The sequence below is a fragment of the Lepidochelys olivacea genome, assembly GCF_965140295.1.
Source record: "Lepidochelys olivacea isolate rLepOli2 genome assembly, chromosome: 2".
NCBI lineage: Eukaryota > Metazoa > Chordata > Testudines > Cheloniidae > Lepidochelys > Lepidochelys olivacea.
In genome coordinates, this window is record NC_140412.1 from 176595741 (window position 1) to 176619713 (window position 23973).

General features: G+C 41.1%; 1 protein-coding gene across 4 annotated transcripts in view; it reads left to right on the plus strand.

The window, feature by feature from the left end:
- COA1 (cytochrome c oxidase assembly factor 1) overlaps positions 1 to 14449 on the plus strand; it is a 67927-nt gene extending 53478 nt beyond the window's left edge. For all 4 annotated transcript variants that reach the window (XM_084619091.1, XM_084619090.1, XM_084619092.1 and 1 more), the window contains 4 exons: positions 4112 to 4213; positions 8110 to 8261; positions 10613 to 10689; positions 14125 to 14449. In XM_084619091.1, coding sequence (XP_084475217.1) covers positions 4120 to 4213; positions 8110 to 8261; positions 10613 to 10689; positions 14125 to 14221 — 420 coding nt within the window. In that variant the 5' untranslated portion in view covers positions 4112 to 4119 and the 3' untranslated portion in view covers positions 14222 to 14449. The remainder of the gene's footprint in view (positions 1 to 4111; positions 4214 to 8109; positions 8262 to 10612; positions 10690 to 14124) is intronic.
- Positions 14450 to 23973: the final 9524 nt, after the last annotated feature.

Consider the following 23973-nt stretch of genomic DNA (forward strand, 5'->3'; position numbering starts at 1 on the left):
TGCCTTGATCGCACCATCCATCAGCTGACAACACGACAAGAAACTTATGGTCTAATACACTTACAGTGTAGATGGTAGCTGACTGAATTGTGGTGCTACCTAAGGAAGTGAGAGATCAGAATTCTCTTTTCAGCTTTTTGGAGACTTGTTAAAATATGCTTTAAAAGATTCTCCTGGGAGAATTCTGGGCCAAAAAAAATTAAAAATTCTGCACACATTATTGCAAAATTCTGCATATTTTATTTGTCAAAATAATATAAATATAATCACGCCAATTTTAATTATTTTGGTAATTTATTTAAACTGCAGTACAATGGATGGAGAATGGGAGTGTGTAGCATTGGAGGAAATATCCAAATCCACTTTGTCAAACAGTAATGGAGCTAGGTCTGATCCTTTATTTCTAGTTATTAGTCAACAAATATATGCAGCCATTAGCTCAGTATTACATCATAGGCAACTGAAAAGCTAGTGAGGGCTGGGGTATCAAACTCACAGTTTATAAAGCCATACTGTCATTTACAATTATGAACCTTTACACCACTCTGGCAATGTAAAGAAGCCTTAAAACATTTACAATGTGTTTTATGCTCCTGGGGGAATTCACTAAGAATGGGAACGACTAAGCAGACAGGCTGCTACATTATGCTCTGCCTGAGGGGACAGAGCCTGCCTCCTCCTACCTCCAAACACCTCAAAGCCCTGCCCCTCCACGCTGGGTGTGCTGCAATAGCGAGCCAGGGTCTCTTTCATTCACTGTCTGACACATGCCCGCTCAGTCCCACTCCCTGGCAGTGATTGTCATCTCCCCACATGTGAACCCCCTACCCCCTCCATGCTGATTTACATCTCTGCCAGCTGCTCCAGGCTGCTGGGGAGGGGCAGCTAACTACTTTTGCGGCTTCCCTTTCCTTCCCCTCAGAAGTCATTTTTCTGCAGGGAAGCAAAGAATTCTGTGCCTGTGCAGTGGTGCAGAATTCCCCCAGAAGTAAAAAGAACTAGCTAGCTTTGGCCTTTTGAATATCCTACTGTAACTTACTGTCCCAGGGATATATCATCACAACAGACAAGATGTGTGTGGGAGGATGGGTTAGGGTGCTAGGCTAGGATTTGGGAAACTCCGCTCTGCCATTAGAGGGGTGGTGTGAGGATAGATCCGTTGAAGATCGTGAAGTGTTCAGACACTCTGCTGATGGGGGAGGGGGAGAATATAAGTTCCTCAGATAGATGTTGTGATTGAGGGCTGCAGTAACTATTGAGTTCATAATTCACTCTTGCCAAGTGGCATTTGTGAATCTCATCTTTTAAATCATTAGTGATATTTAAGCAGCTGAGCCTCTTGCTTCCTCGAAGTTCACAAGAGGGAACTTTTTGTGTAGACTGCGACCTAGCAGAGATGTATAACCAGATCCACTGGGTGTAAAGAACGGTGAATATTATAGCAGATGTTATGGTATCCCATTAATTGACATGGATGCCTCTTGCTCTCTCTCTCCATAACACTTGTTTGAGAATTGATCGGACCGTGATGCCTAATGAACCACAGACATTTTGGTTGCAAGTAGCAGATCTTTGACTACAGTTTATGCAAGACTGATATGAATTACTTATGATGCTTACTGGTTCTAGATTTCAGTGTCTTTCTATTTTCTTCAGCAAGCTATCAACAGTGCCCACTAGGCACAGACATTTGTATACGATTACCTTGAATTTCACTGCAAGAAGAAAATTATGCCTGGCAGTTCTAGGCCACGGTTTTGAAAGGAACATAACAAATGCCTCAGGTCACAGCATGTTACACAATGATCAGCTTTCCAGATCAAAGACAGATTTTTTTTTTTGCTAAAATAGTGGTAGCATTGGCCAGTTTATTGTATGTCTGGTTGAGCAAACATCCTAATAGGCTGATGGGAACAAGAAAGAACAAAGAACTGGGTAGCACACCAAGTCGGCCATAATAAGAAATGTGAGTTACACAAACATACACCATGAGGTATTTCTTGCAGAAAATTGCATTAAGAAATATATTTGGGAGAAGTTCTGCTTTTCCTTTCAGAAGAGTACACCCTTGTGAATCCTCTATTACCACTTCTCAACAAGAAGAATTTTATTATCTCCATTCTCTGTGAGGTACTTGAGTAGCATGCGAGGTTGAGGGAAAAAGTGAGCAAGACTAGGGGAAATATAGGTCAGGAAGAAGAGGAGATGGGGGCTCACTTGTGCAGGCAGAGGAGCTAGAGAAGGGGGCAATGACAGAGGAAGGGGACAAGAGTTAGAGAGGGGAGTCAAAACCAAACAAAAATCTATTGTCTCTTCGAACGAGTCAGCAACAGCCTGCATGGGAAAGGTGGGATAGGCAGGGTTGGAGGATGGAGAGGCTGGGATTGCTGGTATGCTCTAATGTTCTGAGTGCAGACCTGGGGCCTGTTCTCAGCTCTGAAACTGGTTTCTTATGGGTACTTCAAGTTACATGAAGTTTCTGCCTCAGTTGCGTCATCTGTAAAATGATGAGCATACTTGCCTACTTAAGAGGGCTCTTCTGAAGATTTATATTATAGGAGGACTTGTAGAGTGCTGTGGCTACAAAAGTATTATGTAATATTCTGATTTCAGGACAGTTCTTCCATGTAAGAAATTACTTTTCAACATAGTGATCTAATTGGCAAAGATGACTTTAAAATGCTATGGTACAATGTAACAATAACCAGTTACAAGTTGTTTATGCACATTAGGCAATAGACAAAAGTGATATCTGGGTTAATTATTAAATTCCTCCTTTCCCTCAGCTAGAAAATTTGAGGGGATAGGATAGGAAATTCAGGCAAATAATCAATCTCTGAGGCAGGATATGGAACATACCAGACATCATGCTGATGTCACACACTAGCTCGTAGCAGTATGGAAAAGCGTTCCTTTGTTTGTCACTCCACGCTCTGAAACTGTGGTTCCTCAGGTGAAGCAAGGTCTGACTAATGCATTCTTGGGAGATATGCAGACAATTTTCATAAGATGTATTAAGCGGCTTTGTCTCAATCATATTTCTGTAATTGGCTTTGTGCTATGCTTCACTAAACAGCTTTAGCCAACAGTCCATTTGCAGAGTTTCAGCAGGGCAAAGGTTTGGGCTTGAAACCTTTAAGACCACTAATTTTATAACCTATCATAGCATCCAGTAGTAACATCCACATTAACTCCAGAAATTTACACACTTCAGTCAACAAGACTGCTTGACATTTGAAATTATCATCAGACCGTTCCCTCCCCAACAGTCCATTATCACGTTTTTGTGATGGAAACACTTTAGGAAACAGCTATTCAGATGCTTGTTTATGGCCCATCCTGCGCTGAAGGAATGACTTGGGGAAGAGCGTTAGATAGGACTCTCCTGGCCATATGGTTTAGCAATACTTTTCGGTAACCAAGCCAGAGAACTACTAGGTTGACTCTTTAGGAAGTAGTTGTTACTCTGCTGTGTCATTCAGACAGATACAACAACCATGACTCATCAAATGGGCAGGATGGTAAAAGGAAAAGGATTAGAGAAGAATAGGATTGCAAGAATCTTCCTGTTTACCAGTGGCTTAAAAAAAAAAAGCCCAACAAACTCAAACCTCAGCAACATTATATTTACTGGCAGTGCTGTAGCTTGGCTCTGTAGCTTAAGACTTCTGGCCAAACTGACTCCGGTGCAAGCATATTTACTTTAGGGGAGTTACACTAGGGATAAATCTGGCCCCTCAAACCTGAATACTTGCACTGTGTTACTGAGTATGTATGGTAAGTCGCGAGAACAATATGCTCTGTTTCTGGCTATCAGCCACACCAGGGAGGTCATTTTTTTCTTGGCAATTAGTGAAGTGGTGGCATCGCAAAAGGAAGTGAATAAACATATTCTGTCCTGCTTAGGTGCCCAGTTTGCTCCGTTCTCATCACAGATTTCCTCTGGATGCACGGTGGGGCCCCAGAGAGCGCTTGATTGCTACATGCGGTGATTTCATTCAGGCTTATTTTGCTGGGATACTGAAAGAACTTTGGCAAAAAAACCCAAACCAATCTCTTAGTTTTTCTCATACAATAAATGTGTGTGTCTCTCTCTTTTTTCTCTTTCTAGGGGGAAAAATGCCAGCCTCTTTAAGAAAACTACAGCAAATGGCTATTTATCTGGGGCTGTTAAGTGGTGGGGGATGTGCTGTGATGTATTATCTTATGCAAAGTAAGTCCTGTTGCTATTAGCAACCTTATTTCTGCCCTCTCCACATCATTCCCCTTTGTACAGTTGACAAATAAGAATAGTTCAGATTCTGATAAACATGGATGGGAGGGAAGAGCAGCAGAGCTTAAAAGATTTTATTAATCACACCTGCCAGTGCAATGTCCCTCATTTTGTAGCCTTGGCTTTAATTCCAATACTAGTTCTCTCTGAAGCACGGTTACTTTAGTCTCAGAAGGATTTATTTAAAAACAGATGAAGGTTTCTATTCTTAATTAGATTTTAAAAATGGTCATTGTTGGGAAATGTGGGGGAAAGGGCAGGAGACCACCACTTAAATAGGGAAATGTGAACCTGTTAGAATTGTAATACATCCAGTTTATGGTGCCGTTCCCTCAAAATGGATCTTGTGAGGTCCTGAGCATCAACATCTGTTGAAGACAGTCAACAGCAGTTAAGAGTGCTCAGCATGTTGCAGGATTGGAGCCTTAGAAGGAAGCCTAGAGATGATGCTGTCAATTAGGTGACAGACAGATCTACTTGCTATATTTAATTGGCTGAGAATTATTAACGTTATTAGTTCAAGCAATTGGATTTTCTTTTTTACTAAATTTGACTTCCAGACATTTAGTAGTCCAGAAGCAACAGGCTTGGTTTCCACTTATTTGACCGCTCTAGTCCACTGGGTCTCATGCTTTTCCCTTGTACAGTAGAACCTCAGAGTTCTGAACACCTCAGGAATGGACGTTGTTTGTAACTCTGAAATGTTTGTAACTCTGAACAAAAGATTATGGTTGTTCTTTCAAAAGTTTACAACTGAACACTGACTTAATACAGCTTTGAAACTTTACTGTGCAGAAGAAAAATGCTGCTTTTAATCAATCTTAATTTAAATGAAACAAGCACAGAAACAGTTTCCTTACCTTGTGAGATTTTTTTTTTAAACTTTTTTTTGTCGTTGTTTACATTTAACACAATACTATACTGGGTTTGCTTTTTTTGGTCTCTGCTGCTGCCTGATTGGTTCCAAATGACATGCTTTGTTGCCTGGTCCATTCATAACTCTGGGGTTCATAACTCTGAGGTTCTACTGTAGTTACTATCCATTTATATTGCTTTTTGCCTAGCCTTGCATCAAGTGGCCTTGCATAAAGTGGCCAAACCCCTTTATGAAGCCCTCAGTAGTTGTGAAACCTTCCCTTCATTTGACATATTTTAACAACAAATTGGACAACATTGGAAAGCCGTCTTCTATTTCGGACAATTCATGCACTTGAGTTCTGAATTGCAACTCAGGCAGATTGAGAAGTCTGACATGTTTTAAAATAGAGAAGCTGGATTTAACAGGGATATTAGCATTTTCTCTTAACATCTCTTGAAATAGATTTACTTTCATTAGCAGAGTGAGTGAAAACTCCTCCTTAGTTTCCCAAATCATTTAGCTGAACAATCCAAATAATTTATGTGGCTATTGATCATCATTAAAACCATTGTCTGATGCAGTGTTCAAATGAAATATGCATGGCCTATTAAGGACCATTGCATTGGTGTGATATTGATAACCACATACTGTTTCTGATATTTTGATTACAAGCCAACTGGGCTTTTAATCACTAAAGTACAGCCTTTAATGAGAGTTACCCTCTTCATTAGCATCAAACAGAAACAGAAGCTGCTACTTTGACTCACAAGCTAATACAGTTTCATATCTCTAACCGTAAAGGCTTGTTAAGCACCAATACCAATCATGTGGATTCAATGAAGTTCTGGTTCCCCTTCCTCATCTTTATGTGTACAGCCAAGATGACTGAAGTGCAAGGAAGTTCTGGGACTTCCTTCATATTGTACATTAAATAGCTAAGTAGCATTGGACTCTAGGATCCTCTGACTTCTCTCTTTGCTGTACCAGTGGTTTACATCACTTCCTTATATATCTGCTATGTATAACTGTTCCTGTTCTGGACCTTTTCTACAAAGATTCTCTTTGCTTTGTCAGAGCCCCAAAGACAGTGCCAGGGAGAAAACAACCCAACCGCCTCCACTGCTCCCACCATTTAAGTTTGGTGTCATGCTGAAATAGTTTCAGACACACAATAATCGGGAAGTTTCTTGTAACTACAAACCCCTGAGCTCCAATTTCAGGCTCTCTGTGAGGAGATAAACAGTTATCTTTATAGCCAACTGTTGTGCCCTTTAGAAACCCCTGCTCTGGGTTGATGCTATAGATATACAAGTTCACACACAGTTAGGCATTTTATGTTAATACTTCAGGCAAGATATTCATGAGATACCACTGTCTACTGTGCACAGCTGAGAAGCAGGGTGAAGGGGGACAGGCTGCAGCTTCCCGATTCAGAGTCTGCTTCTATGTTGGGGATGGCCTCAAAGTTTTGAAAGCAGCCTGGCTGACTGCTATCCATGGCCCTAAGAGACTGTCCTCCCTCAGGAAATGGCCAGCTGCTGCCCTCATTAGTGGCTATGGGAGAACTTGGGCTAGACATATTTTAATTTATGTCTTCTTTGTCAACTGGGGACAGCCTCCAACCCCGTTGCACTCCCAGAGCAATATAAAGAGGTGGACAAACAAAAGATTGGAGTCCTCTGTTTTAAATCTAAGGTGGGAACTAGATATTCAGGGTAGGATTTTCAAAAGTATTCCGTGTTAGCCTAACCCTCTTCTCATTGAGGTCAGTGATAGTGAAGCTAGGCCAGTGCTGAGAACATCTGAAAATCCCGCTGTCAGCACGCACAGCTTGAAAAGTTTGCTTAAAGATTTTTCTAGCACTAGAAGGGCCACTAGTTCCCTCCTCCCCCCCAACAGTTCTATTTTAATACATTGGTCACCACTGGAAAGAATATTTTCCAGTTATCACCTCAGCTGCCACACTATTTCTCTGTAGTTCCTTGCTGTTATACTTCACATACTGTGAAGTAGTAGCTGGGAGCACATTGACTTTGATGGTGACAACTGTATATGTTTTATTATACCCTTTTAAAATTAATGTTTCCTCCACTTGTGTTTTAGTTGTCGGGACTTTTGCTTAAACCTCGCTTAATCCTAAAACAAAGTTTCTGTAGCAGCAGCTGCTACTGCCATCCTAGAGCAATGTAAGAAGTTCTCTCAGTTTCTACATGTTTTCCAGAATTCCCTATAAAGTTTAGAATCCATTCAGAACGTTGTTGAGTGCACCTCCTACTGCTCTGCAAGCGTCAGAAAAGCATGGAAACTTGCCCATAATGCCACTCTTAATATGTGCAGGACATTTGAAAGGTCTTAAATCCAGGGCTTATTTCACCTAAATTTGCTACAGAATAACACTTTCCTTCTGCTGCAATGTTTCTGATTTAGGGGTTGGGATCATTTTTAGTCAATAGTTGTTTTCCCCACATTTAGAACGGTTTGCTGTCACCACTGAGAAAGGGGGTAGTGCAGACCTGGGATTCTCTTTTTGGCAATCCACAAGTGTAAAAGTCTTAGATTTAGGAATCATGTCTGGTATCTCATGGCTGGTTATTACTATTTATAGGGTTGAATTCTTTTTTAGAGGGTTTTCTGTGTGTGTATTTTATATATATGTATACTATTATAGAATGTGTGTGCGGGGGGGGGGGGGTGTCATTTCTTTTATTTGCAGTGTTGTTGTAGCCTTGTTAGTCCAATTTGGGAGAGACAAGATGGGTGAGGTAATAGCTTTCATTAAACCAACTTCTGTTGGTGAAAGACAAGCTTTCGAGCTACACAGAGCTCTTCAAGTTATAGCTCAAAGGCGCATGTCTTTCACCAACAGAAGTTGGTTTAAAAAAAAAAAAGTATCTTACTCCCCCCTTAGGTCTCCTTTTATTTGTTTTTTCAACCCCATAGTGACTTATTTCCACAACTGTCTGTTTCTTTGATCTAGAAAATTTTGCCAGGACACAGTATTATCAGCTGGCTATTGAGCAGCTTAAGAATGACCCTGCAGCCTTGGAGGCACTGGGGGCTCCCCCTCTTAAAGTTCACAACATCAGACTGACAGACAAGAGTAATCGCGTTGACATGGCCAGAGCACAGGTAAGAGCAGGGAGCCTGCCTGCCAGTGAAACAAGGCTGTGAAAGATGGATTTTAAGTGTATAGTAATGGTGGGGAGGAGAGTGAGGGGGAGATTTTTCAAAGGCAACTAAGTGAATTAGGTGCACAGGCCCCCTAGATGAGTGCTTTTTAGGGTGAGACTTTCAAAGGCATCTAAGTCTTTTGATTTGAAATATGGTAGAGGAGGAAATAGCAAGAATTACTCATTCATATTGTGCTAAGTAGTTTCTTACAGGAAAATAAATGGTGTTTGCACCCACTGATGCTTCTTTATGATGTATAAAGGGTTCGCCATCCCCACCCAAAAGGATTTTTTTTTCTGCTTGTTTTTTATTTTTACATAAGGCCTTGCCTACCTTCGGGTTTTTAGCTACTGGAGTAGCTATGCCACTAAAAAGCCAGAGGATACAATTTTCAAAAGTACTTACGTCACTTAGGCATCTAAGACCAATTGACTTTCAATGTAGCTTATGTACATAAGTCACTGAGGGTGCTTTTGAAAATGTTAGTCCTGGTGTGGATGTGTTGCACAACTGTGAAGTATGACTAGCACCATCACAGCTTATACTAGTTTGAAGCAGAGTGAAGCCAGACTGATAAAGATAACTTTTTATGCTGTGTCTGCCCTCGGGCTTTGTATCAGGGTAGATCAGTGGCTCTCCATCTTTTCAAACCATTGTACCCCTTTCAGGAGTCTGATTTGTCTTGCTTACCTCCAAGTTCCTCCTCACTTGGAAACTACTTGCTTACAAAATCAGACATAAAAATACAAAAAAGTGTCACAGCACACAATTACTGAAAAATTGCTTACTTTTCTCATTTTTACCATATGATTATAAAATAAGTCAACTGGAATATAAATATTGTACTTTCATTTCAGTGTGTAGGATATAGAACAGTATAAACAAGTCATTGTCTGTATGAAATTTTAGTTTGTGCTCACTAGTGCTTTTTATGCAGTCAGTTGTAAAACTAGGCAAATCTCTAAATGAGTTCATGTACCCCCTGGAAGACCTTCATGTACCAGTGGTTGAGAACCTCTGGTGTAGATAGCCAGTGGCTAAAAAAAAAAAAAAAGTCAAGCGTATTTAGTCTGGTCTACTCTGCTTTTGCTAGAGGTTTCAGCTGCATCCTGAGAGTTTTCAAGCCATTAATGAAAGGAGCACAGGGTGTTGAATCTTTGACAAATATCTTCTTCCAGCTGGCTGTAGGGCATTTGAGTTAAAGGTGTTAACCAAGAAAATAAAAAGCAGCAAGTTCTAAACAGACTGAATAAAATTCACTTTCCCTTTCAATTAAATCAGGATCCACTTGCATGATATCTGTAATGTTATGAATATCCTAGTTCTCCAGTTGCCCTTAGAGTCTTCCAGGCAAGATCTGAATTTCCAATATAAAAAGCATAGACAAAAACCGTCAAGCTTTCTTTACATAGATCAGAAGAGGGGAATCCAGCAATCCCCAATTAATTTTTTCCTTTGTAAGTCATCTTTAAGAATGTTACAAAGATTTAAATGACTAATGATGAAGTCACATTTCATTCCTCTGACCAACCAACTGCTTTCTTATCCTCCATGTCACTCAGTGCCCTCTATAATGATGAGCATTATTTCATCGGAGATATGAAACCAGTGAATAATCTACCCTTCATCAGCCTGAGTGGGTTGCTACAGCATGACAGAGAGAGTCTTGCTTGGTCCAGGGCTATTGTACCACCTCCAGAGCATGCCCAACTCCTGCCAGCTAGACCTGCTTGAGAAGGCTTGGAGTTGCCATTTTTGATGGTCTATCAAGAATAGACAGAGCACATTTATTTTCTTCAGCCATGCTGAATGTTTTAGCAGAAATGCAATAGTGCAGCTGTAGCCTAATTTATTAAGTTACAGTATTTTAATGGTAGAATTTTTAAAGCTGCTGCAGGGTTTTAATACCCAATTCCCTTTAATTTAATGGAGTGTAGCTTTTAATATCCCAGCCTTCGTGCCTGTATTTCTTATAATAAACTCTTATGTAATACTTGTCATCCCTGGATCTCCTAGTGCTTTGCAAAGAAAGGGTGTTAGCTCAAATATTTCAGAGTAAGTGACTTTCTTTATATGGTTGCAGTCATAACAGGAACATTCTTTTAACACCGATATGTGTATGACAAAATTAATACACTCACACCCCATTAAAAAAGTTTAAACTCTTGAAAGTGCTGAAAAGCTGACGTGTCTGTGTTAAAATTTTGGGAGTGATTCAGTTTTATCTTATTGACTAAGAAAGGAATAAAACATTCATTTCACTAACATCAGTCATTGAAAAAGTGTTCAACTAACTTTTATATCTGCAGTTAAAGATACCAGTATCTGGAACAAAATCAGCTGGATATCTCCGTACCAATTCAGTAAGAGACCTCTCCCTTAACTGGTAAGTATGAATAAAAGGGTACTCTGTGGAGTGTTCAGGGTAGGAGGAGAATCCAGGGCAGCAGGGCCAGATTTTTGGTTTATAGTCATCAAAATGGCTGAGATTATGGAAATAAGGAAGAAATCTGCCTTTGACGAGCTTATGAAATATTGTGTTCACATGCAGTCATTATGGAAGTGACAATATCTATTCAATAATTTTACATTTCTTATCCAAAGAATACAAAAGTATGAGGACATTAGATTGAGACCTTTGTGCTGAAAACTGTCCTCTGTTAACTGTAACCCAGTATACTGGAGTGCATAATTGGCCCACTGAGTCTAATTTACCCCCTTCTTCCCCTTCACACACAGAGAAAATGCAAAGATATTTGGGCACCGGGTTGAACACTGGTTGTCCTTAGTTTTTATCACAGACCTGTGATATCGTCTACTCTTCTCAGAGCACAGCAATGCCACGGCGTGATGGGTATGTCTATGCTGCAGCTGGGAGTGAGCCTTCCAGCACTGGTAAACAGACTTGTGCTAGCGGAGCTCAAGTGAATGCGCCCAAAACAGCCCTGTGGGCACTGCGGATCTTGCAGAGACATGGGCTCACCACCTGAGCTTGGACCCAGACGGTCAAGTGGGTTTGAGAGCCAGAGCTGCCACCCGAGTGCTGGAGTGCTGGAAAATTTGGTGGGTGCAGAGCACCCACTGGCAGCTCCCCGCCCCGCACCCGGCCCCAGCTCACCTCCGCATCGTCTTCGCCCCTGAACGTGCCGCCCTGCTCTGCTCCTCCCCGCCCCCCTCCCCCCGGCTTCCTGCCAATCAGCTGTTTGGCAGGAAGCCGGGGGGGGGGGGGGGGGGCTGAGAAGCAGGCGGCAGCTTCCCACTCAGGCCGAGGGTGGCGGAGGTGAGCTGGGGCGGGGAGCGGTTCCCCTGCACCCCCCCCTCGGTTACCTGCTGTGGCGCGGGCGGAGGCCCCTCCTTCTGTCCCCCCCGCCCCAGCTCACCTCCACATCCCTAGGCCTGAGTGTGAAGCCGCCGCCTGCTTCTCAGCCCACCCTGGCTTCCTGCACAAACTGCTGTATCGCGGGAAGCTGTGGGGGGGCGGAGAAGCAGAGCGGGGCAGTGTATTCAGGGGAGGAGGCGGAGGCGAGCTGGGGTGGGGAGTGCTCTGCACCCACCAAATTTTCCCCTTGGGTGCTCCAGGGCTGGAGCACCCATGGAGTCGATGCCTAAGGTGTCACTTTTGGCCAGTTAAATTTAGAAGCCCTTTTAGAACCGCTTGTTCCTCGCGGAACAACCAGTTCTAAAAGGGCTTCTCAATTTAACAACCGGTTCTAGCGAACCGGCTCCAGCTCACCACTGTATATAAGTGCCTAAGGGCTTATCTAGACAGTTAGTGCGCAGCAAGCTGGGGTGTAAATCTACAGCACACTAACTGTGCACGTGGACCCTCATTCTGCACTTTGATCTAGGGAACTTTTAGGGCGCAGTAGCGGAGTCCACACAGACAGCGTGTGGCATGCTGCTGCACCAGACATTGACATCCAGTTTGCCATACTCTAACTGTTCGTCTTGACAAGTCCTAAGATAGATAAATTTAAAATTCACTCCCCAAACATACCCATGTGAAACTTAAAATGTATTTCCCAGAAACATTCATGCCAGTAAAACTTGATCACACAAGTATTTGGCCACATTTGTGCCCCTTTGTGCAAAGCAAATGGTAACAATGTAGTTGGTTCGTGACACAGTTCCATTTTGTAATAGATGAGACCTGAATGTGTCCTTGAACCAGATCACAATGATTCAAACACAGGTCTCATCTGCTCCATAAAATTCAACAGCATAAGCCATCGTTGGGAATAGCTATATTATATTTGAGTTACCTGACATCGTTCTTGATAATGTGCAGACAAGCCTTTACAGTCTAGAATCGAGAAAGAGAAACAGCAATGACAAGACACTGAAGGTCAAATTTTCAAAAGTGACTTAGATTCCTAAGTGGTATTTAAAAAAAAAAAAAATGACACATGCTTCACAGCTTAAATCACTTTTAAAGAAGAAACTTAGGCCCCAAAGTGTCTAAAGTCACTTTTGAAAATAGGAGTATTTGCAGATTTGACCTGGAGTGACCAGACTATAGATTCATCATACAAAGATGCAGCAACCTAATTGTATTATGGTATGTGTGGGATTTTCAAAAGTGATCAGCATTGGCCTGACACTACTCTCACTTAAGTTAATGGCTACTGCTGACTAGAGCTGCTCAGGAACTTTGACAGAACATTTTTTCAGGAAATGCTAATGGATTGAAACCAAAACTGTTTACAGAAATGTTATCTGTTTACCTAATTTATTGTTATCCTAGTTTTCATCAGAAAGGTTTCTTAGCCCTAGGATCGAATTTCTGATCAAAGCCAGAGAGAGTGAACAGTCCCCTATAACCAGTGGCACAATGGTTAGGGCACTTGCATGGATGTGGAAGACCCAGGTTCAAGTCCCTGATCTTCCTGATTCACCCCAGATGAGTGCTCTAACCTCCTGGCTATTCTGGGTTTTTTCCCCCCCCTCTCTCTGTCAAAATTTTGACAGGTCTTTTTGTTCTGTTCTGCATCATAATGGAAACATTCTGAAACCTCACACATTTTTCACAAAGTGGAATTCTTGTATTCTGGCCAGCCTGCTATTTCAGTGGGCACAGTTAGGCCAATGGAGGCACGAGGTTCTGCTCGGTGCAGGTCCACGGATACGGCTTTGCATTCTCCCGTCGAGAGCGCACAGGTGGGTGCGCTTCCTACAGTGGAGCGCCCATAGGGACGAATACTTGAAGGAGGAGGAAAAAGTTCTTCGTGGCTGGCAGATTAACACTGATAGTCCTCTCAGAAAGGGGGCTTGGAGCAGAACTTTGAAGAGCAGAGGGTGCACCTTTGCGTATCCCAGAAGTACGGCTCTCTCTCTCTCTAAATGAGTCATTTTATTCTCTTTGCATACTTGCCTCCTCCTTGGGCTTCTATACTTGTATCAACAATCACATTCAGTGACAATGTGATGTCAAAGCTTCCCTAACCAGGATAATTCTTTAGCAATGTGATCTAGATCCAATACCAGAGATTAGCGAAGGACTACCTAGTTGCAGTCTTGATAGGCAGAAGTGGCTGACTGTAAAAGGAAAAAGACAGGTGAAGTTATTTAAAAAAAAAAAAAAACCCACACGCCATCACTCTGTCAGGATTTTATTTGTCTTGCAGAACCATGATATGTAGTTTTTTGGTTCGTTAAGCCATCAAGGAAAGAGACTTTTAGAGGTTTATACCTGCAAACCTTTTTAAAGCACATTTAATTACACTAAATGATTTCGTTCTTGCTGCCTAGTGTTTTTATACTTGACATCACCACAGTATGAAATTGGTCAATTAAAGTCAAATGCTCTTTTGGTTTGTATCAGTTGGCGTCTCCAGGATGTCACCTTGCAACTCAGGGATGGTCAGAATATTCCAGTGTACCATTCGTGTGTGGAGAGCACCAACACACAGGAGGGGTGAAAACAAAGACAGCTGCTTTGCACATCCTGTCACTTGAGGATTTATTGATTGGTTGCATATTACTGCGTACATACAGTATTGTCACAAATGGACAATTTCAGTTAAGTGCGCAATCTTACAGTTCAATTATTTCTCTAGCACTGAGCTTAGTGTTGGTATTGTTAATTTCATTCTTTTTCATTTGTGTGTATGGTAGAAATCCAAAATAAAGATTTTACAATATTGTTACTGTTCCAGAGTATTGTTATATTTTGTATGTACTGCTATGGTTTATTTTTTTAAAAAGGACTCTTGCTGGTAAATTGCATTTCTTTATGATTATGAACCTCAAATGTGGACAGCTGATTTGCTTTCTAAATCTAGGCAACTAGTCAGATTTTCAGATAAACCAAATAATAGGCGGTTTTCCCTTTTTAGGTGAAGGGAGTCAGTGGCCAAACCTTCACTGAACTATCTTTACAAGGAAAGACAACGAGACTTAGGTTGGAGAGAGAAATCACTATTATATGATTTACTAAAAATGAAATATGACTTGCAATTTTTAAAAAAATATGTGTACTCCTATAGCTTATTTAGTAAATAAGGCAGACTACAGGCAAAATATATGGCTATCAGTGTTTCAAAAACCACCACCAAAGTAGACCGAGAAACACCAGAAGTCAGTCATTTTACTTCTCTGGGGAGCGAGACGTGCAGTGATAGTGACACCATGCTAGATGCCAAGCAACAAATATCAAATGCAGCAAACAACTTTCATAAACTTGAAAAGATTTGGAAAAGTAGCATGATCAGCACCGATACAAAAATACAGTTTGTTTTAATACTGGTATCATATCTGTCCTGCTCTATGGAGCAGAGACATGGAAATCTGCAACAGCAATTGATAAGAAGTTAAACTTATTCCAAAGTAAATGCCCACAGAAGATGATCAGAATCTATTAAAGTTTACTACAGTGTCAGAAATTCTAAGCAGAACACACCAACTTAAAGCATCAAACGTGGCAAAAGGATGGACATATTTAGGACGTGCTTTAAGGATGCCATCAGTTTGACTTCCACATTAAGTGATAACATGGATACCAACTGGCAAGAGAGGTAACCTAGAGAAACATTACATAGAACAGTAGTGAAAGAAGCTAAATTCATCAGCAGGACACTCAGAAGCCTGAACAGACCAGCGCAAGACTAAAATACATGGCAGAAACTGATGGATATCCTCTGCACCTCAGGGTGCAGGAATAGAAGGAAAGAAAAGACAGGCACTTCTGAGACACGCAGTAGGACTAGTGGTGATAGTGAATGAGTCAAAACAATCCCTCCTAGTCTAAACTCTGAAGAACTATGTGAGAATTTAAATATTGCCATCCAAAGGTCATACTGCGATTTTGAAACAGTTGAGCCAGCCTCTCTTTCTGTCAGTTGACCCTTTCATAGCCACAGATACAAGGGGTACTGAAGTCTTCTTAGAATGAAATGGGTTAGGAAACCAAGCTCCAGTCTGAACCCCATTCTACACTGTTCCTCTCTATTTCCATGTATAACTTCATGTTATGCCCTGTACTTATACACAGAACAGTTCCACTCTTTTCTATCACCATTCTCTGCTCATTCATGCTGGAATTTTCAAGAGGAGCCTTAGGAAGTTAAATCACTGAGAGCTGGTCAATGAACTTCCGTAGGCCCCTTTGAAAATCCCAGGCTTAAGTACTTTAGATCTTCACTGTGATCATCCCATCGCCTTTAAATTTTCTTTTTAAAGAAGGTGACAAGATGTACACTATGTTCCAGCTGTAGCTAATAGAGAGCCATTATTTGTTCTTGGATTAGAACAGGTTAACACCCTGGTGCCTGGGTTCCACCTTGTTATCCAGGATCCTGGAGGAAGGGCTCTCACACAGATTTTGAGGACAAACTAGGAATTTTTACCACCTTTGTTTCTAGGAACCCTGCTTCCCTAAAACAAACAAAGTTCCCTTTATTTCCCTGTAAGATTCTGGTAATGCTTCGCTTTAATTTGAATGGTCCCCTCTATCTTGTCTGATAAATGAATATACGTTCGTTTAAGGGCTGTCAACAGCCAATGCCTTATGTATTATTCCTTCACACCCCCTATTTCCTCTAAATCATATTTTTAAAAGCCTGGGAATGGAGATTGCCTTAGGGACACTGTAAGTACTGGCAAGTAACTGCAGTGTAACAATTGGGAGCAAACTAGGCTGTGTCTCAGTTATGTTTAAAAGCCCTACTTTTGGTTTTTCCCCCATTACAAACCTATCAATATACATAAACTTGCATACCTGCTGATCTTGAAAGAGGCAGAATAGGGTCATAGCAGTAGCTTCCTCTCCCCTGCATGTACTGGAGAGGAGGGGGAAAAAAGGGGGGGGTGGGGGGAACCTGACTTCTTATCATAGAATCATAGAATATCAGGGTTGGAAGGGACCTCAGGAGGTCATCTAGTCCAACCCCCTGCTCAAAGCAGGACCAATCCCCAATTTTTGCCCCAGATCCCTAAATGGCCCCCTCAAGGATTGGCCTGCTCAAACCACTGAGCTATCCAATCAGTTGATTCCTACATATGGCTTCCATTAGGCACAGCCCATCCCACAGCTGCTAATTTAGAGAGGGACACTGGTGCATTAGGAGGAAGCCAAAAGAACTGGGGAAAAGTCTTGAAACAACTAGCAGCTGCTAAAAGACAAGATAACCTCAGTAAAGGCTCCTGCATGACACCCCCTCCTTTGGGCTTTCCTTAGAGTGAAGTAAGAGAATCTGAAGCAGAAATCCTAGGTTTGCTACTTCATTTTGTTAAATAATTCATGCATCGTAACTATATTGCGTTGGCAATTGCTAAACAAACCTAATCCAGGCCTTGGCCACCGACTAGTTTTTATTTCTAACCCAGTCTTTTAACAGTGCATTTAGAAGCAACAGAATCACTAGTCTGGTAAAATAAAATCCACTCTTTGCCACCCGTACAGTTCAAAAGTAACCAACTCCTCATCTTACACTGTCTTGCAAAATGCTAGACTCCCTTTCCCATCAGTTCTACTAAGATGAGTTTATTCTCTAGGGGTTTTTTCCTCATGCCAGTGCAGGATCTTACTAACTTCCATCGTAGAGAATCTATAAGCCTTGCAGGAGGGAGGTAGCAAGACAAACAGCCTGATGATCAAGACAAGATGATTTTTATTTAGAAGCAATTGTATTAATATTTATGGTCTCTTTGTAACTATAATTTGCTAGGATGATAAAATATTTATATCCATATTTGTTTGCTTGACTAGGACATGGATGATTGTCTAGTTAATATTTGCAGTGTTGTTGTAGCCATGTTGGCCCAGGATTTGAGAAATTAGATAGGTGAAGTACTTTCTTTTATTGGACCAACTTCTGTTGGTGAGAGAGACAAGCTTTTGAGCTAACAGAGCTCTTCAAGTCTGGGAAAGATAATCAGCTTGTCATAGCTAAATAGAAGGTGGAACAGATTGTTAAGCCTAAGGAATAGCTCATTGCAAGAGACCATTTAAGATGAAGGGGGCAATTAATGTCTGCAGTCATAGAACAGAGGCAGGTTAGTGGGTTACAGTGTTGTCATGAGGTCTATACAGTACTTTGATCACATATAACACCATATAAATGCTAACTAATATAACATGGGTGCCTTTTCAGGCCCACATCTCTCAAAGAGGAATGGCATTCTTGTAGCTAAGACATGAGAGTGAAATGCAGGAGATCTGTGTTCAATTCCAAACTTTTCAACAGACTTCCTGTGTGATATGGGGCAAGTCACTTAATATCTGACTTAGTTCCCCATGTGTTAAATGGGGCTAATCATGCTGTTTTCCACCCTTTGTCTCTTGGCTCTTTATCTTGTATGCTCTTCAAGGCAAGGACTGCCTCTTACTGTTTGTATAATGAGGTACCAGTCACAGGTTAGGTCTAAGGCACAATGTTAATATCACTCATAAGCTAGTTATGGCTCTTCTGTTCTTCATAGCCTCCTTAAACTGCCATCACCAGTTGGAGTCCAGTGCTGCACTGCTTTGTACCTCTTCTGTAGTCCTTTTCACCTATGCAAAGTGGCTCTGGTAACATGTTTACACCACTTTGCACAGGGTGTCAGACAGGAGAGAATCAGGCTGGTTTTCAAAATCTTAATTCAGCTTCTTCCTTATAAATCTGTCAGCAAACTGCTTTTTTCCCTATTTAATATATTCTGAGTGAAACGAATCAGCTTTGTTTAAATATCAAAGCAGTTGTTATAAAAAGGCCATGGCATTTGGTCCACCAAGTATGCCAATTCAGTTTCAGCTGGAGATTTGCTAGACAGAAGCAAACCACTAAGTAGATGTCCCAACGGTTCAGTAGGGTTTCTTACGTTGTGCCAGCACTTGCTCACAAAGCAGACAGGTGCTCTCCTCCCCCCACCAAGGAACTACTAGTCAGGAAAACTGCAACAAAATAATCCACACAAGAAAAACTTCTGGTCGTACCATGAAAGATTTTGCAGTCAACATGCAATATCTTTGGGAACTATTGTATTAACATTATGGATTGTTGGGGGCTAGGCATTGTTTTCTAATTCTACTCCATGGGGGAGAGTTACCACAGCTCCTCTAGGAATAAAAAATAGTGGATAATTACTGGCGTCCCTGGCATTGTAAACAGCTCCTGATTCAGGCAGGAACCATAGGCCCAAGAAGACAAAAGGGCTTTTGGTATAGAAGGCTAAGTTTAACCTGACAGAGGGGCAATCGTTTTGATTCAACAACAGACATGACCTTTTGTCCAAGGAAGGCCATACCCTGCTGAAGCATTGGAAGGACTTGAACCAGCCAACCTCCCCCGAGAAGAAAAACAACTTCTGGTATGTTGAAAAGGTTTTATTCTTTTGTGTTTTCTGTATGTGCTTTTGTCCTTAAATAAATGTACTCTGCTTTGAAAAAGCTGTTTGGTCACTTATAACTGCTGGTATTCCCTGGTCCTAGCCTTTGGAGAGAGAGCAAAGATCAGGAGGCAGGATATTAGTCAGACCTGCTAGGTTAAATATAGTGAATTGGAGGGGAGCTGTAATCTAAATCAGAAGAGGGATGCAGGTGTCTCTTGTGAAAGGCTGTAGCTAGAGTGCTGAGACAGCATTCCTGGAGCAAATCACTGGGGCATGGGAGGGTCAAAGGTGCAAAGACCAAAAGGCAGGATGACCAAATCTGCTATAATCACAACATCTCAAACAAGCAGACAATTGACTCGTTACCAGCATGGTTTCCCAAACCCATAGGGAAGCATTCCTTTAAAAGGAATAAAAGTTATCCCTCCCCCCCATTTTACTAGGGTAGACTGTAGTAAGTAAATGATTATGGAGCTTCATCTTGTTTCTTACCTATCATAAAATCCTCAGTGTTTCTTCTAGTCATTTATTATTTAACCTCCTTATAGTTTTCTTTTCCTCTTGAGTAGCATGTAGCATCTTATAGAAATAGAACATTATCAAAATGTTACTTTGGTGTGTGGCTGCAGCAGTCTTACCACACAGGAATAGTAAATGCAGTGAAAAAGTGTCAACTTCGAAACAGAAAAGGAAGTACTTCCCTTCTACCCCCAATGCATAGTTGGACTGTGGAACTCATAGCCACACAAATTCATTGAGACCAAGAACTTAATAAGGTTCAAAAAGGGATGGATATGTATATAGGGTGTGAGCATGATTATTATTGCTAACAAAGTCTGGAAAGTCAATTAAACCTCAGGGTTTAAACCAATCTAATTATTAGCAATCACGATTAGAGCTAATGGAGGGAGCAAATTATCATTCATTTAGCTATAGCTTTTTCTGAAGCATCTGCTATGAGCCACTATTGGAGATAGGATATTGAACTAGGTGGAGTTTAGGTCTGATCCAATATATCTTAGATGTTATAGATTGATGTGTCTTAAATGCATTTTATACACAATTCACCAACCCTTAATATTTTGAACTTGACTTTTTCCAGTTATTTCACCCTACAACTTCAGGGATTTTTGTAATTCAATACAGTTCTGAAATAATGGTCCTAAATAGGGTAGCTAAATGTTTCTAGGCTTAGCAGACACTAACAGAGTGAGAATTTTTTTAATTACATATTGTTAATCCCTAGGTCAGTAACATTTGTAAGTACTGTATTGCAAAGTTCTCTAACATCCATAAGCGACAATTTTCTCATAGTGCTGAACACACCATCTGAAGAATACTGTTGCAAATGGAAAAGAGAAATGATGCACACCGAGTAGTACATACAAAGGAATGATACAAACTATTACAGATGCCTATTTCAGACAAGCAAAATCTTAGTGTGATTCTGCTGTACTGTTTGTGAGGTGACTGACGTTGTGCAAGGGATGCTTGGAGAGAGGGCGTTTAAACAGAAACCTGTTCTTGTACCATATTGCCTTCCCCTCCAAGCCCCAATCTTTCATTCAGATGTGATTATCAGCCACTAGGTCTCATGGTGAAACTGAGGCTGTACCATCACTGTGCATGGAGAGGCAACTCTAAGATTGTGAGGTAGCTATGTATAGACATCACCACCATACACAGCTTTGAGGGTGTGAGAGAGATTGTCAGCACGGAATCAAAATCATGGTAGTAAATGAGGTAGCTTTTGTAATCCTGCTTCTAAAAGAAAGCACAAGAATGAACAACTTTAGTGTGGTTTTTTTTAAGTAGTTTTGGGTTCCCCTGCCCCTGTGTGTTTTCAATATATCATTTTAAAAAAATGCTTTGCTCTTGGTGCTGCTCTGTGAGAACCCCACACAACACAGGAAACAAGCTACACTGACAGCCCTCTCAAACAAGCAGCATTTTCCTGTACTTTTCCTTGCATTATTTGAAATACTAGGAAATAAGAAAATTGACAGAAGAGCAATTTAATTTGACAGTGTCCTTTTAAACTGCAGAATAGTCTTCCACAAACAGCCCTGGGCGCTGTGGTGTCTTGTGGATTCATAAGGAGGCAGCACAGTCTGGACTCTAGGAAGTAAGGCTTTATTAGAACTAAAACAGTGTTACATAAGACAAAAGGAGAGCCATGTATTCCTAGCTGTATATCTGGTGAAGCTGAATGCTTCCCGCTGGTTCTTCCTAGCATGTGCTCTGCTGATAAAGGCCCAGCACACACTCCTAACACCTCCCCTTTCCAGCAAAAGCAATTCCAAACAATGTAACATATATACCAACTGTTTCTTTACAAATACCATAACACACTCAACTTTGTTAGCTGTGCTCAATGAATCTTTCAGGTGCTCTGCACCATTTATTAACTCTACAAGGCACCACTTCAGTCCTTGCACTAGGTGAATAAGCAGACTGCTCTGTTTGTTGATATTTTTGACGTTTCACACCCTTACAGTTCTCTCTGACTTTTCATTTATAGTCAGTACAGTATCTCTCTGGCTCTTTGTTTACATTTCTCCATACCCACATGTGAGCATGCCAGCTTGTAACAACTTAAGCACTACTATTCTCTCTAAATAATATGCCATCAGCAGACAGTTCTGCTTTGAACTGGAAATGTGGACTTGGTATGTAATATCCTGGTCACCCCTGCAATAACAGCCCTAATAACCCTCTGTAAAGTCTCATCATTAGCTGTAGCCTCAGTGAATTCATTCCACATCTTTTCTGAGATAGGACAATTTTTTATCAAGTTGACATGCACTAGTTCTGTCTCCCCAGGTTGCTGCTTCAGTTATATCAAATGCTCTGGACAGTCCCTTATCTCCTCTACCCCGTAGGTCCTTTGTATTAGCTGAAGGGCTTGGCATATTTTTAAACCCACTATAGGTGCTTTATTCCATTATAACTATATCAAAGTTTAGCAATTCTATTTGATTTTTTTTACCTTCCCTTCTAGTATACACATACCTCTAGTAGGAACAAGTTCCCCATTATAAGCTTTCAGTTTAACCTGTTTGCTCACTATGTTCCCTATTTTCTTCATTCAACCTTTTAATACTAAAAATCTGAAACAGTTACCTGAGCACCAGTGTCCAGTTTATAGGTTAAGAATCCCATTAGTCTCTAAAGAAGTTGTGCATTCACCTGTTCCTTTCCCTTCAGATACAGCTCCTAGATAGAACTGCTTTTCTGTTCTGCTGTCAGCATTACTGCTCATCATCAATGCTTTGCTTCCTCTTCTGCACTTGTTGATTCTAGTTGCAGACTTTGGTAAAATGATTGTATTTCCCACAAATATAGCACTGTTCACCAAAATCTGGGCATTGTTTAGGTCTGTGCTTGTGTTCACATCTTGTGCAATCCTTGAAGCTACCCCTTGCAAACTATATTGCTTTGCTTTTTCCCTGCTTGTTTTTTGTCTAGTAACTTACTGCTTGTCAGCTTGTTTTCCCTCTCATCACTCTATCCAGAGTGGCAGTGTCCTGTTTTTCTTCCATTATTCGTATTGTTCAGAGCAATTTCTGCCACCCTGGTACAGTATTAATGCTTTATCCAAAGTCACATTTTCCAATATAGTTTTTTTTTTTGCAGCTTTGGATCTGAGATTCCTATTACAATTTGATCCCTTATAATTGAATGTCAGCTGTCCATAGTTGCAGGTTTGGCTCATTAGCTTCAGCACTGTTAGGGATTCTTCAAAGGACTCTCCTTTCTTTTGTCTTCTAAGGTAAAACTTACACATTTACAATGTTTCATTTTCAAGGTATGCAGTACTCTTCATATTTCTGCACAATTGTGTTGTAACTTGCTTTCTCTGCCTGACTTAGTTGCATGCTGCTAAAGACATCCATTGCCTCAAGTTCTGCAGTGGTCTGAGAAGACTGCTATATTCTGCTGATCTTCTTTCTTACCAAAGCCAGCTGCTTGCATTCATAGGTATCAAAACTCTGTTTGACTGTCTTCCAGAATCTGCTCCATTGACGGCGTCACTTCCTGGGGAGCTTTTAGTTACTCCATCTCCAAAATGATCCCTTTATTCCTTCACCACAGTCCTTTCTGTCTCCTCACTCTGGTACCATGAATTGTTTTGTGGATTCATAAGTAGGAGGCAGAGTCTGGACTCTTAAAAGTAAGGCTTTATTCAAACTAAAACAAGAGTTACAGAAGACAAAGAAGAGTCATGTGCTCCTAGCTAGATATCTGGCAAAGCTAACTTGACTGTGTCCAACTGGTTCTTCCTAGTGTGTGCTTTGCTCTTAAAGGAGCAGTACATACTCCTAATAGGTGCCTCTTTGGCTAAGTCACTGGAAAAAATCTTGACACTAAGACACAGGACTGGGAGTGAGGCCAGGGTGCTGAGAGCCATTGAACCAAACTGTAAACCCTGTATATCATGGAAATCACTTCAAGCCAGGGTGTCCAGCAGCACCCCTGGTTCCTGCACCTATGAGTTACACAGTCTAGGTTCTACTTCCAATTCTGTCAGTGTCTTTATGAGAGAATGGGCAATTCACTTCAGTCTCTTTTTCCCTATCTGTATAATGGGTGCAAGGCTCACTTGACTCATGGGTTATGAAGAAGCTAAAATTCACTTATGTTAATAGAGCGTTGGGACCCTTGGTTGGAAGGTGACAGTATGCCAAGAGCTAGTAGTTTAAGATGCCTGGACTTATCAGATTTTAGTATAACACTCTTCACTGGCCAGCAGAAGATGATTATCTAATTAGGTCTTTCCTGTAGTTAATGGATATAATTCTGTCCAAATGCTGTAATTACAGAAGACAAGTAGAGACATAGCTCTGTATCTCTGAAGTCT